A 14,755-nucleotide genomic window follows, 5' to 3' on the forward strand; every position below is an offset into this window, starting at 1 on the left:
TATTATGGCACTTTAGCTCAATTCCCAAAAGCTGGAAATCAATTGATTTTTGGCACCCTGTCCACATTTCTGTCACTCTCTTAAGGCAGGACCTCGCAAGCTACCAGGCTACTTTGAGATACGTAAGCATGGAGTTTGGAATGATGGTAAAATTTTTAAAAAGGAACCCAAAGTTCCAAAACGAGCAAAAATAACAACTTAAAAAAGTGTTGCTAAATATTATTAAAATAATTATAATACATAACATATAAAAAAAAAGAGAAAGTGCCAGTGATGGGTTTGTGTAAAGAAGGAGTTCAGGAGTGTGGAAGCATCAGTTGACCAGGGAAGGAGGTGGTAATGGGTCAAGCCAGCCATCCAACTCCTCCCTATGTAAGCAATGATGGGTCAGTCCAGCCCCATCCCATTGAGCCGTCACAGAGGAGAATGCTTAATTTAGTTCATCAGAAGTCCTCTGAGTTAGCATGTCCATTCTTTTTTCTTTCAGGTCTTTTGTTGAACATGGAAGTACTATGGGTGAGTCCAGCCCTCCCCATGTGAAGCTATTATAGGTAAGTTTAGCCTCACATTGCAACAGTCCCCTATTGAAGATGAATGGATTTGTCTAAATGTCCTTCTTCGGCATCTCCAAAAGGGAGGTGTAGTGGATTGATCCTCAAGTGTCCCCTAGAGTCTCTCCAGTACCTTCATTTTCTTCCTCAGTCTCCAGGAGTAAGTGTTTGGCATTATAATCCTCCCCTCGTCCAGCTCGGGACAGTGCTTTCACCCAACGTCGTTGAAATTCTTCTGTTTCGGGGCTGAAGTAGAAGCTGAGCTGGCTTTGGCTGATCTTGAAGACGTGTTTGCGATCAGAGCGTTCACACTGTTCTGTTGGGGTGACCTCAAAGCCGATTAAAGGGATACTCCTCTGAGCCTTCACATCCTGGGACAGAAAAAAATGATTAGTATCTGGACTTGTATACAAGAACCAGCTCCACAGGTAGATCTTGGCTACTTGTCCTTCCCAGGTAAACCATCTACATATAAAAACTGGAGGAAACTGAAGATATTGCCTATAATAATGAGACTATAAACACCACTATTCTAATTCAGGATAGAAACTGGATGTTAAAATATGATTGGTTGCTATGAATAATGTTAAAACGGTCTTGTGTAAATGGACACTTAGGGGTTTATTCACTAAAGCTGGAGAGGGCAAAATTAGTCACAATTCTGCATAGAAACCAATCAGCTTCTAGGTTTTATTACAAAAGCGTAATTGAACAAGCTGAGGTTAGAAGCTGATTGGTTTCTATGCAGAAATGTGACCAATTGTGCCCTCTCTAGCTTTAGTAAATACACTACTAAACACAGTAATATGAAAATAGTTCACCTCCCACACAGTGCCCACAGCTTATAAATCTTCTTTTTACATTAAAATACTGCCACTATATACCTTTTTGGGTGATCTGTATACCACGGTCAGTGATAAACTGCACAGTTTCTCCAGTGCTGTGAGTTCAGATAGGAGGAGATTTCCACTACAGCCTGTATACATGTGCCAAACAATTTTGTACAAAAGAAAAATATCAAAACAAAGTTCATAAAGTGTCCAAAATATACATGTGGAATATCTGAACTTGCACAGTGGATGATTGGAGTATCAAAACTCACTATTTGCTGTTTAGTTTAAAAGCAATTGAGCCTGATACGAAAGTCCAGGCACTAGGAGTCGGTGAGTGCGTTTCCTAAGGGAGAGGAGTCACTTATCACTTTGGTGTGGTGGATGGAATAAGAAGACACATTATTTCAAAGGATATTTTGGACACTATGAACTTTTGTTTTGATATTTTTCTTTTTGTACACAATTGTTAGCACGTTTATTTGGTCCACTTGTCACAGGGTGATACAATTGTTTATTCTTACACGCTTTTTATACCATTTAATTTGGTGTCACCTTTTTTAAGAGATAGTTATAATTCATATATAAGCGCCACTATTTTTCCTGACTTTAGTTTTAAAGGTAAAAATACTATTTGCAGTTCATATTTTTCCAAGTGGCATCTTTGGTTGAGATAGCAGGCTCTGTCTAGGCGCAGCAGTGGGTGTTTAAATAAGGGGCGCAATATTTGAATGTGTGATGTCAATATTATGTGACCACCTATCTCTGAAAACTGTTCTCTCCAGCATAAAAGACACAACTGAGCATGTGCATGTTGGTTACCCTGACTGTGTTAGCTGGCCTTCCCAGATAGACAGTGCAGGAGGGAAGGATCTGTGCATACACAATAAAACATCCTTTTTACACAGTGCAGAGGATTAATCCCTTAAGTTCCACAGTGAGTATAACAAGCATGCTATACTGCATATACAGACTGATTTTACTGTTCTGGATTTAGTAACACTTTGAGGGTTCATTCACACTTGTAAAACTCCAAAGTTGCACCAACATTGTAGTGCAAGTTTGGTGTAACTTTGATGCAACTTTGGATGGGTGCAACTTAGATACGACTTTGGCTTTAACCAGTGATAATGGACAACTGCTGCACATAAGTTGCATTGTATAATATTCGGGTACGACTTTCATGCAACTTCTGAGGGTTAACATTGAAGTCTATGGCCCTCAAGGTGCATCAAAGTCGGTCCCAAGTAATGCATGAACTACTTTAAAGTTGCTGCAACTTTAAGCTGCACATATATAAATGGTTATCATTAGAAAGCATGGAGAACGACTTATCATGCAACTTTGACGTCCAAAGTTGCATGACAAGTCGCACAAGTGTGAATGGAGCCTAAATGGATTTGGAAAGCATATTTGGAAGGGTCCTGTACTCTCCTCCCCTCCTGTATGCATATCCACAGTGTCAGACGGACAGCACTAATGTCATATAATTTAGCCTGATTTGCCCAGAGTGCTCTCACTATCTCAATGTGAGTAGTGATGTGCAGAGGACTACAAGAAGATAGCAAAAGAGACTTGTATGTATACAGGCATATTTGTTTGAAAAACAAATTTAGGCACCTTTCATATGGGGCTGTCCTTATTTAGCATCCACTTGCTCAGCGGGGATTGCTCCGTTGATCCCTGCTGAGCCGGCGGATAACGAGTCCATCTCTGCACTCTGTGCAGGGACGGAACTGTCAGGGAGTCCGCCCTCCCTTATTGGGGGGATCAGATGGTTACGGACCGACTGTCCGTTTTCATCTGATCCGCCAGACAGATGGAAAATAGGGTTTCCATCCGCCTGGATATTACAGTGTGTATCAGATTGGGGCGGATCAGATGTCAGCAGACATGTCACCGCTGACATCCGTCGCTCCATAGAGCTGTAAAAAACTGACAGGCATATCTGAACGGTCTGCACGTGTGAAAGGGGCCTTAAAGTGAACCAACCTCTCCTGAACCTTCCTGAAAAAAAAACACCAGCATTGTTCTGTATAAAGGTCACAAATAAACAAATAAAGTCACTTATATTAACACACTTCTTCAATTCCCTGACCCTGAGGCTACATACAGTTAATAAAGTGCATCAAGCAAGTGCACATAGTAGTGCAGTAAATATATAATTTGGGCCAGCTTGGTATACAGTTGGGTGGCTACTTTCCAAAAAGGGGCATTTGGGGGAGTCAGTACATTAGGATCGATCAATTTTCAAATATATATACACTGAGCAAAATTATAAACGCAACACTTTGGCGTTTGCCCCTATTTATTATTAACTGAACTTAAGGATCTACGACTTTTTCTATGTACACAAAAGGCCTGTTTCTTTCAAATACTGTCCACGAATCTTCCTAAGGCCCCTTTCACACTTGTACGACTTGTCCTATGATTTGGGAGCCATCTCCAAAAAAAGGCATTTCAGAGAATTTGGCAGTACACCCAACCGGCCTCACAACCGCAGACCACATGTAACACACCAGCCCAGGACCTCCACATCCAGCATCTTCACCTCCAAGATCGTCTGAGACCAGACACTCGGACAGCTGCTGCAACAATCGGTTTGCATAACCAAAGAATTTCTGCACAAACTGTCTCAAGGAAGCTCATCTGCATGCTTGTTGTCCTCATTGGGGTCTTGACCTGACTGCAGTTTGGCATCGTAACCGACTTGAGTGGGCAAATGCTCACATTTGATGGCGTCTGGCACTTTGGAGAGGTGTTCTCTTCACGGATGAATCCTGGTTTTTACTCTACAGGGCAGATGGCAGGCAGCGTGTATGGCGTTGTCTGGGTGAGCGGTTTGCTGATGTCAAGGTTGTGGATTGAGTGGCCCATGGTGGCAGTGGGGTTATGGGATGGGCAACGATAACGTGTTCCAGTTGTAGTAAGGCCGCGTACACACGGGCGGACTGTTCGCCCAACCTTGTCCGCTGAACAGTGTTTGGGCGGACAGTCCGCTCGTGTGTGGGCTTTCAGCGGACAGTTTCAGCGGACAGTTGGACGGACAAAGTCTTTCGGAAATTCCGAAAAACTGTCCGCTGAAACTGTGTTTGAGCGAACAGTCCGCCCGTGTGTGGGCTTGTCCGCTGTACTTTCGAAATGAGCGGACTGTTCCCGCTCGGAAAGTCCGCCCATTTCGAGCGCGTGTACAGGTAGGCGGGGCCCGCGAAGGAGACGTCGCGGGCTCCGCCGCCTGGAATGGGCTTAAAGGGGAACCCCAACGCCGAAAAAAATCGGCGTGGGGGTTCCCCCCAAGTCCACACCAGACCCTTGTCCGAGCACGCTACCCGGCCGGCCAGGAAAGGGGGGGCGAGCGAGCGCGCCCCCCCTCCTGAGCCGTACCAGGCCGCGTGCCCTCAACATGGGGGGTGCCTTGGGGAAGGGGGGGCCGCGCGGCCCCCCCACCCCAAAGCACCTTGTCCCCATGTTGATGAGGACAAGGGCCTCTTCCCGACAACCCTGGCCGTTGGTTGTCGGGGTCTGCGGGCGGGGGGCTTATCGGAATCCGGGAGCCCCCTTTAAGAAGGGGGCCCCCGGATACCGGCCCCCCACCCTATGTGAATGAGTATGGGGTACAATGTACCCCTACCCATTCACCTGTGAACTAAAGTACAATAAAAAACACAACACAGAGAAAAAATATTTTATTGCACAGCTCCGGGGGTCTTCCGTCTTCGGGGGTCTTCTCGCCGGACTCCTCCGCTATGTGTGTGTAGCTCTTTTGCTAGCGGAGGAGTCCGGCTTTCTTCCTCCCCGCCGCCGGCCTCTTCTCCCGACTTCGGGGGTCTTGTCCCCCTCTTCGGTTCTTCTGCCGGGCCACCGCGCCTTCTTGTAGCTCTTTTACAGGCGGTGGCCCGGTCTTCTGTCGCCGCTGTCGTCGCCGCCGCCGCCGCCGCCTTCCGTTCTTGTTCTTCTTCTTGTTCTTCTTCTTCTCCTGGAGATGTTGACTCGACGAGCTCTCCGGCCGGAATGCCAGGGACACGCTCCGCTGCCACTTATATAGTGACAATGGGGCGGTGTCACATGGTATATGTCACATGGGTTGGTCACATGGGTTGATGTCACATGGGGACTATGACATCGTAAGGGGGCGGGGTCACCATGTGACCAACCCATGTGACATATACCATGTGACACCGCCCCATTGTCACTATATAAGTGACCGCACAGCGCGGCTCTGGCATTCCGGCCGGAGAGCTCATCGAGTCAACATCTCCAGGAGAAGAAGAAGAACAAGAAGAAGAACAAGAACGGAAGGCGGCGGCGGCGGCGACGACAGCGGCGACAGAAGACCGGGCCACCGCCTGTAAAAGAGCTACAAGAAGGCGCGGTGGCCCGGCAGAAGAACCGAAGGCGGCGACAGAAGAACGGAAGACGGCGACAGAAGACCGGGCCACCGGACCAGGCGCGGTGGCCCGGCAGAAGAACCGAAGAGGGGGACAAGACCCCCGAAGTCGGGAGAAGAGGCCGGCGGCGGGGAGGAAGAAAGCCGGACTCCTCCGCTAGCAAAAGAGCTACACACACATAGCGGAGGAGTCCGGCGAGAAGACCCCCGAAGACGGAAGACCCCCGGCTGTGCAATAAAATATTTTTTCTCTGTGTTGTGTTTTTTATTGTACTTTCGTTCACAGGTGAATGGGTAGGGGTACATTGTACCCCATACTCATTCACATAGGGTGGGGGGCCGGTATCCGGGGGCCCCCTTCTTAAAGGGGGCTCCCGGATTCCGATAAGCCCCCCGCCCGCAGACCCCGACAACCAACGGCCAGGGTTGTCGGGAAGAGGCCCTTGTCCTCATCAACATGGGGACAAGGTGCTTTGGGGTGGGGGGGCCGCGCGGCCCCCCCTTCCCCAAGGCACCCCCCATGTTGAGGGCACGCGGCCTGGTACGGCTCAGGAGGGGGGGCGCGCTCGCTCGCCCCCCTTTCCTGGCCGGCCGGGTAGCGTGCTCGGACAAGGGTCTGGTGTGGACTTGGGGGGAACCCCCACGCCGATTTTTTTCGGCGTTGGGGGTTCCCCTTTAAGCCCATTCCAGGCGGCGGAGCCCGCGACGTCTCCTTCGCGGGCCCCGCCTACCTGTACACGCGCTCGAAATGGGAGGATTTGCCTCCACCTTACGTGGGCGAGTCCGTTCATTTCAAAAGTTGAGCGAACTGTTTGCCCAACCTTGTTCGTCAAACAGTCCGCTCGTGTGTGGGCAAGTCCGCTCATGCAAATTTTGAGCGGACTGTTTGATGAAACTGTTTGCCGAACAAGGTTGGGCGAACAGTCCGCCCGTGTGTACGCGGCCTAAGAAGAGTCGGCCAAAACTGTAATCCTTCAAGTGTCGTTCATTGGTGCATCAGCGTGACAATAAAACAATAAAGCTGATGTTTTTTGGCAATAGCCTTAGGCTCGGTTCACACAGGGGGCGATGCGAGGCGACACGACTTACCGCGCCGCGACCTCAGCGGCGACTTGCAAATGACTTCTGTATAGAAGTCAATGCAAGTCGCCCGAGGTTGCCCAAAAGTAGTACAGGAACCTTTTTTCTAAGTCGGAGCGACTCGAGTCGCTCCTCTTAGAACGGTTCCGTAGTACAGAACGGGGGCGACTTGTCAGGTCGCGGCACGGCAAGTCGTGTCGCCTCGCATCGCCCCCTGTGTGAACCGAGCCTTAGTCTAAACACATCTATTAGGTCCTTGTCACCATAAAGAATGGTGAGATGTTTATTAACAATCTGATCTAATTAAACTCTCTGGAAAAAGTGGTGACAAAGGTAAGGGAACTCCTGTCCTTGTTCTTTTGATTTTTATGTTGGGGATATTTTAAAGAGCAAGGGCATTTCTCTCTGTTATGCAATGGTTGTTCCTGTCCTTCTCTGAGGCTATGGAAATGGCTCTATTGATTTGCCACTTCTGATAGCCCCTATCACGTATGCCGCATACACACGATCGGAATTCTCATTGGGAAAGCCTTGGATGTTTTTTCCGACAGAACTCCACTCAAGCTTGTGTTGCCTACACATGGTCACACCAAATTCCGACTGTCAAGAACGCGGTGACGGAGAACACTGCGATGAGCTGCGAAAATGAATTTCAATGCTTCCGAGCATGCTTCGGAATTTTGCGTGTCGGAATTGCCACAGACGATTGGAATTTCCGATAGAAAATTTTTCTGCCTGAAAAAATTGAGAATATGCGCTCAATCTTTTGCTGGCCAAAATTCCGCCAGCAAAAGTCCGATGGAGCCTACACACGGTCGCATTTTCCGATGAAAAGCTCTCATCGGTCTTTTGCTGGCTGAATTTCCAATCGTGTGTACGTGGCATTAACCGTTTTGAGATGTTAGAACATTCTAGCTGGAAGCTTTCTAGGGTGAAGCAGTTGCGTTTAGCTCTAATAAACTCACCCACTGGGGTGGAAAGAATAGTATGGGGTAGATGGCAGCTGGAGGGCAGAAGTAAGGAATTTCCAGCAGTAGGTTCCAGTATTTATAAGACCAGTGCTGGAGTCACCCCTGAATGTGATATCTTTTTGGCTCAACAAAATAACTTTTTATTTTGCCTTTCTTTCCTCTCCCCCTTCTCATGCTGGTGAAAAAAAAACAGGTGTAGTCACTAACCACTTGGATAATTGGTGGTATCAATTAAATATGTTAATTTTCTGTGACACTAACCTGATAGGCCAATTATGTAGACATGGTGTTGGCATATGTGTATGTGAGTATATATATATATATATATATATATATATATATATATATTGCCATTTCTGTTTCAAACTAGCTACGACTAAGGCTATTTCTGAAACGCGTCAGGTTTATCGTTTTATTATCACTCTGATGTACCAATAAACGACACTTCAAGGATTACAGTTTTGCCAGCTCTTCTTACTACTGTTGCATTGGAGTGTGTTGGGACACATCGAGCACCTGTGAGTGGACCTGGTGTATGGATTGAGTGGTCCCTGCAGAGAGCGCTGTTACCTTTCTTCTTTTCCAGCGTGTTCCAGTTCCTGCCAATATCCAGCAACTTTGCACAGCCATTGAAGAGGAATGGACCAACATTCCACAGGCTACAATCAACAACCTGATCAACTCTATGCCAAGGAGATGTGCTGCATTGCGTGAGGCAAATGGTAGTCACACCAGATACTGACTGGTTTTCAGACCCCCCTCCCCCCCCCAATACAGTTAAACTGCACATTTTGGAGTGGTCTTTTATTGTGTCCAGCCTAAGGCACACCTGTGAGGTGGATGGATTATCTTGGCAAAGGAGAAGTGCTCACTAACACAGATTTAGACAGAATATGTGAACAATATTTGAGAGAAATCGGCCTTTTGTGTACATAGAAAAAGTTGTAGATCTTTAAGTTCAGCTCATGATAAATAGGTGCAAACACCAAAGTGTTGCGTTTATAATTTTGCTCAGTGTATATACTATAACTATATTGTCAAAACACGCACATAAACATTAATGGCATCCCAGTCTTCGTTTGTAGGGTTCAATATTCAAAATATCATATTTTGCTTCATCTTTGTTGCAGCCTCTTAAGGAATCTATCTCTGTTTAAAGATCTTTAAAGCTCTGACTGCTATACAATATCCATAGCCTGGTGTTATGCCTCTCCTGTACTTATTATGTTATAACGGGTTATTTCTTTAACCAATGCTTAATGGAGGTTTAACATTGCTTCTAAACCATATGGGTAAGTTTGACATCCTCATGTTCCAGTCTATAGTCCTTAGTCTGCTAATACATCCCTAGCATCTCTGCTTATATAATCTTATCATTTATTACTATATAGTTATTATATATTTGATGACACAGATCTGCTATATCCGCCATATCCTGGATTTTTACCTACATTGTTATCTAACTTACTGCCAATTCTTTTGCGATGGTTTCACTGTAGGTTTAAACCTGACAAGCTGATTTACTTTTTAAACTGCTATGCACGATTCCATTGTTCTGTCACATCAAGGCTATACCATTTTTTCAACGTGTTATATATCATGAGATTTTATTTAATTCGTCTCCATAGCTGCTTGGTCTGCCTCCTTTGCACTGGCCTTGTATGTGGTTTCTCCTCATTTTCTTATGGGGTGATGGACGGCCAGCTTTTGTTACTATGCTCTATGCTATAGATTGATTATTGATGTATACCAGCCTTTCGTTTTAAGATTCATTGTAGTTTTCTTTCCTATTTTATTAGAATGTATGCCTAAGCTCCTGAAGAAGCGTGTATATACGCATAATATGTAGAGCCGAGCTACTGCACACTATGATCAACTCACACCAAGCCTGATAGAATAATTATTGTTGCTTCAACAAAACATTGTCATGATTATTCAGGATTATATTCCTTGGTGTATGGGTTGTGTGTATTGTGTGCTGCATTAGTATCTAGACAATATTTACTTTGCCAAGCTTTTTAACTTATGTCTGTCTGGTTGTTTCTTTCTCAATCAATTTGTAATAAAAATCATTTTAACTATAATACTGTGTACCTCAGTGCCTATAAAATCCAGTACCAATTTTTCTATTATTATCTTCATTCAAAGGGACGTGGCACATATACACTTTGGTATCCACATTGCCACCCTGTGGTGATACCTCCAAGCTAATTTTTTGTAGCTCAGGTACTGAAGTGTTTGAATGTGGAGATCAGATTTAAACCTGACCATTTTGCAAACAAAGGGAGGAACACCCAGAATTCCTAGCTGGACAGGAATAAAGTTAGAAATTATGGCAGAGGGATCTTGCTGTTTTTTTTTTTTTTTTTTCACTGTCACAGTTCTTTAACAATTTTTTTATTTAGTTTTTTTTATATAAAAACAAACAAAAAACACCACATAACATCCTCAAGCATTCACATACATATGTATCATTCCTAGAATAGAAACATTTTAAGAAATATTTTAACTCCTCCAAAACATGCTCAAATTTAGATATTTAAGTTTCATTTGAGTTCTCTGGACCTCTCTCTTTGTTATCCTGCAACCACCCCCCTCACAAAAAAAAAAAAAAAAAAAAGGAGGAGGGAAGGGAGCACAAAACCTAAACCCTCTTCCCTCCTAATAACCGTGGATTACCCATTATACTAAAAAATTTTGTGAATTGTTTATTCATTTATTTTTATGGGAAGGAGTCAGGATTAAGGTGGCCAAACATAACTACCATACTGACTCCATCTTGTTAAAGTGAAGAAGAAAAAAACACACCCTAACACTGCTTTTCTTGTTTTGTTTGGGGTAATTTGAAAGACAACCACATATAGCTGCCCTCTTGGTTACTATATAATTCCCCAAACAAATTTTTGGGGGGTAAGTGAAAAAATAAATGTTTCCCTCATCTGTATCTTACACTATTATCTACCACACTTATCACCTTAGTATCAAACCAAAACCCTTACCCTCTTCTCTAAATTCCAATCCATCAACAAAAAACAAACAAAATAAAAACAACCCAATGATACTAACTGAAAATATGGTGGTGGTGGGGGGGGGGGGGGGGGGGGTAAGAAGAACAGATGCCAGCTATAACCCATCTGTTCTCCAACCCCTCTAGATCTTACTCAGGAGATATTCTTCTTGCCTATAGAGCCCACATAGGTTGAGGATTGTTTAAAATCCAACCAACTTTCCCAGATTTTCAAAAATATTGGTCCAGTATCATTTTGCAAATGTATTAATTCCTCCTCTTGCTGTTTTAAATATCTAAGGAATATAGGAATTCAGGGGGTGACTCAGCCACTAGGTTCCAATTATAACTATCATATTAATTTTAGGTGGAGTGACATGATTTTTGTAGGTGCATTTTGGATAATTCTTAATCATATGATCTGATAAGCATACCTGTGGAGCTCCATAGATGTACAGCACCAGGGGCTCATTCTGAGGGATGACAAACCAGCCTTTGTGCCAGCTCTTCGCTCCCTTCTCCATGTAATGCATGTAACTACACAATATACTGTGCTCTGCTACTACCGAAGCCTGTTTCTGTACAAGAGGAAAAATAAATGGTATTTACATTCACATCAAAAGCTAATGAAAAACACAAGCACATCTTTCTCAACTAGTCACTCTTGTTCCACAAGGTTGCAAACCACCAGGTTCCTGGCTAAGGTTGGCCATTGCCTAGGTCTGAGTGCTTGGATAAGTCTATCTCAAGATTGTATCCTCAGCTTACATTCATTTCTATCCTTGCCATTAGAGGCTCTTAGAGCTAGGTGGGTGCAAGATATACCAGGTTTAGATATGGAAGATTGGAGGGTTGTATGGGGCTTTCCTTTGCGATCTCTGATATCTTTGAGAGATTGAATGATCCAATACAAACTGGTACATAGAGCGTATATCACGCTACACACAGACTTAAAGTGGTGTTGCCACCAAAAAATAAAAAATATTTTAAAATTCTTTAAAAAAAAAAAAAAAATTGGAAAAAAAATGTTTTTACTCACCTCTAAATGCCTGTTGCTAGGGAGTCCCTTGTAGTCTGCCTTCTTCATTGCCCAGGCTGGTGACATCAATTCCCCTTGCGCTGAACAGTCATCTGGGACCTGTCACATGTCCCAGATGACTGTGCGGCATATCATGGCGCCCTGCGCCGCTTGCACATGCGCAGTGGGTGCCCGTCTGTGAAGCCACAGCCGGGGGCCCACAGTAAGAATGACGGTGCCGCGAGTGGAGCGGGGACCTGGGGGGGGGGGGGCTTTGTTCCCCCGCATCGTTGGACCCTGGGACAGGTAAGTGTCCGATTATTAAAAGTCAGCAGCTGCAGTATTTGTAGCTGCTGACTTTTAATTTACATTTTTAATTTTATTTTGAAGGGGCACCCCACTTTAATAAGATAAACCCTCTGTGCTATTCAGATTGTTGATGATGTGGAGCAATTCAGGGGGATTGTATACATATCTTTTGGACTTTCTCATTTATATGTATTTTTTGAGTGGAATAGGTGGATTTATTGAATTCTATCACTCACTTCCGCACCTCTACCGATCTCAGTGTCTGTCTGTTTATTGGGTTTGGTAGAGTTTATTCTTCCAACAGTGTCTGAGCGAGTGTTTGTGAATGTGGCATTGTTCTACGCAAGAAAAGCTACTGCGTTGTATTGGAAGAAACCTCGTTCCCCCTACGCTCATACTGGAAGCAATTGGTAAATAGCAATCTTCCACTGTACAGAGATACTTGCATGAATAGGCGCTGCCCTAGTAAGTACAATAAAGTGTGGGCAAAGTGGTTGGAAAAACCGTATACAGCATCGAATGCCCACGGGGGTTATTGTCTATAATAAGTGTACTCTCATTTGGGAAATGTTTGGGGTCATTGGCGAAAGAAGGAACTAAGGCTCACTATTTTTTTATTAATCCCATTATTTATTTTGTAGGATTATTAAGTTTTAGATTTAGATTTTGGAAATTGTATTATTACATTTTTTTTTCTTCCATGTGTATGATGTTTTTGTTCTGTCTTTTTGTGTTTTGTCTGTAAATAATGAAATTTAATAAAAAGTTTTATAAAAAAAAAAAAAAGGTTGGCCAGTGCAGTGAGATTGCTGTAGATAGCGTAGGGAAGGGTTAAAACCCCTACCAGTTAAATTTTTGCTGTCTGTGTATCATGGGGGAAATGTTCCTTCACTTCCTGTTCCAGAGACACAACAGAAAGTTAGAGAAAGTCTAGCAAAGTAAGCAGAATTGCCTAATTATCTGGAAAAAGTGCTCCTGTCTTAGGATTTACCCTCACCTCTAGCTCTGGGGACACACTCTATTCAAAACAAAAATAAAGATTTTCTCTATAGTTACACTTTATAGAAGAGTTTCAACCAGCATTTTTTTATCCATAATTGCAGCATAACATAGCAAAGCAACCTTTTTTGTTGGAAGGATAAATACACAAAGTTCATGTATCCCGTTTGCCCCTTCATCCTAGATGCATACTAACATCACAATTGTGTCTGCAGGCTCCAAAGTTTGTAAAGATTCAGGTCAGCAGATCTGTGCGCTGGCCATGCCTGAGTAGTAGCTTCTCATATGCTTCTATGGAAAATTGGCCTATAGAACCCTATGAGAAGCTACTGCACAGGAATGGCAAGTGAACAGAACATCTGACATAGATAAACATTGTAGGCACAACTGCAAAATATGCGGCCAACCTATAGTAAGTGGTACCAGCTGGCTCCCAATAACAGCTGTGCTCCCTGCACAAAGTACGCCAGTATAAGGCCCTCAACATATATGAGTGCCAAAGATCACATGAAGCAGTCTCATATTCCCCATAAGGAAACCCTTCTTCTCCCGCACAACCAGGCCAACAATATGCCAACCCCCCAAAGACCCAACTTCCCCCCCATGTATGATTATAGTTGGATCTGGACTTTAAGACAATTTAAATTTGAATTGCACTTCATTTGGGTCCACCTATGCACAGCTGTAACAGGCCTTGGCGAAGCCACACTCTAGAGCAGATATAAACAGTATATTCAAGTGATACCTCTAAGATGGATTTCCTGCGTTGAGGCGTGTGAGTGTGGTAAGCTGGGCTGAGCCCAGAACCATGTAGGGCAGTGTAACAGTCTACACACACGCGGTTTGTTCGATTGTTGTCATAGACCAGCCGAGCACGAAATTCTGAACACTTTCCACAAACCACCTGCAATACAAGAAAAAGAAGGGTGATAAATTATGACTGAGATGTAGACACTGGAAATGTGAATTTTAAGGAAACATGTGCTACGTTTAATACAAGGCTGCCATCACTGACTTCTAAAACTGCTAGTTGCCTGGCTGTCTCTGGCATTGAGCCACGAAATATGAACAGAGCATATCCCTCTAAAGCATTGGTCTCCAAACTGTGGCCCGGGGGGCCGAATGTGGCCCTTTGCTTGCCTTTACTGGCCCTTGGGGCACTATTCCTCCCACTGACACCAATGATGGGGCACTATTCCTCCCACTGACACCAATGATGGGGCACTATTGCTCCCACTGACACCAAAGATGGGGCATTATTCTCTCCACTGATGTCAATCATGGGGCACTAGTTCTCCTACTGTCACCAATGGTGGGATGCTATTTCTCTTACTGACACCAGGGTTGAGGCACTGTTATTCCCACTGACACCAAAAATAGTAAATTTTTTACCCCCACTGATGCTGGGACATTTTCTTCTCCCATTGGTCACAGTCCGGCCCCCCGGAAGTACAGTAAACTGGCCCTTTAGAAAGCTTTGATACCCCTGCTCTATAGTGTGTATTTTTCACAATCCAGAGCACTAAGACCCCTTTCACACCACACCGCCGATAGCGTGGGCGGTAAAACGCCGCTATTTTTAGCGGCGTATTTCGGCCACTAG

At 44.5% G+C, this 14,755-nt stretch overlaps 1 protein-coding gene across 2 annotated transcripts in view; it reads right to left on the minus strand.

The window, feature by feature from the left end:
- Window positions 1–203: 203 nt before the first annotated feature.
- Window positions 204–14,755, minus strand: part of FGD1 (FYVE, RhoGEF and PH domain containing 1) — a 276,522-nt gene continuing 261,970 nt past the window's right edge. For both annotated transcript variants that reach the window (XM_077478897.1, XM_077478898.1), the window contains exons 16-18: window positions 13,898–14,056; window positions 11,261–11,404; window positions 204–922 (exon numbers count right to left, since the gene is read on the minus strand). In XM_077478897.1, the coding sequence (XP_077335023.1) occupies window positions 656–922; window positions 11,261–11,404; window positions 13,898–14,056 (570 nt within the window). In that variant the 3' untranslated portion in view covers window positions 204–655. The remainder of the gene's footprint in view (window positions 923–11,260; window positions 11,405–13,897; window positions 14,057–14,755) is intronic.

This window comes from Lithobates pipiens, unplaced genomic scaffold (genome assembly GCF_037356315.1).
Source record: "Lithobates pipiens isolate NorthernLeopardFrog02 unplaced genomic scaffold, aLitPip1_a1.2 Scaffold_1, whole genome shotgun sequence".
Classification (NCBI taxonomy): Eukaryota; Metazoa; Chordata; class Amphibia; order Anura; family Ranidae; genus Lithobates; species Lithobates pipiens.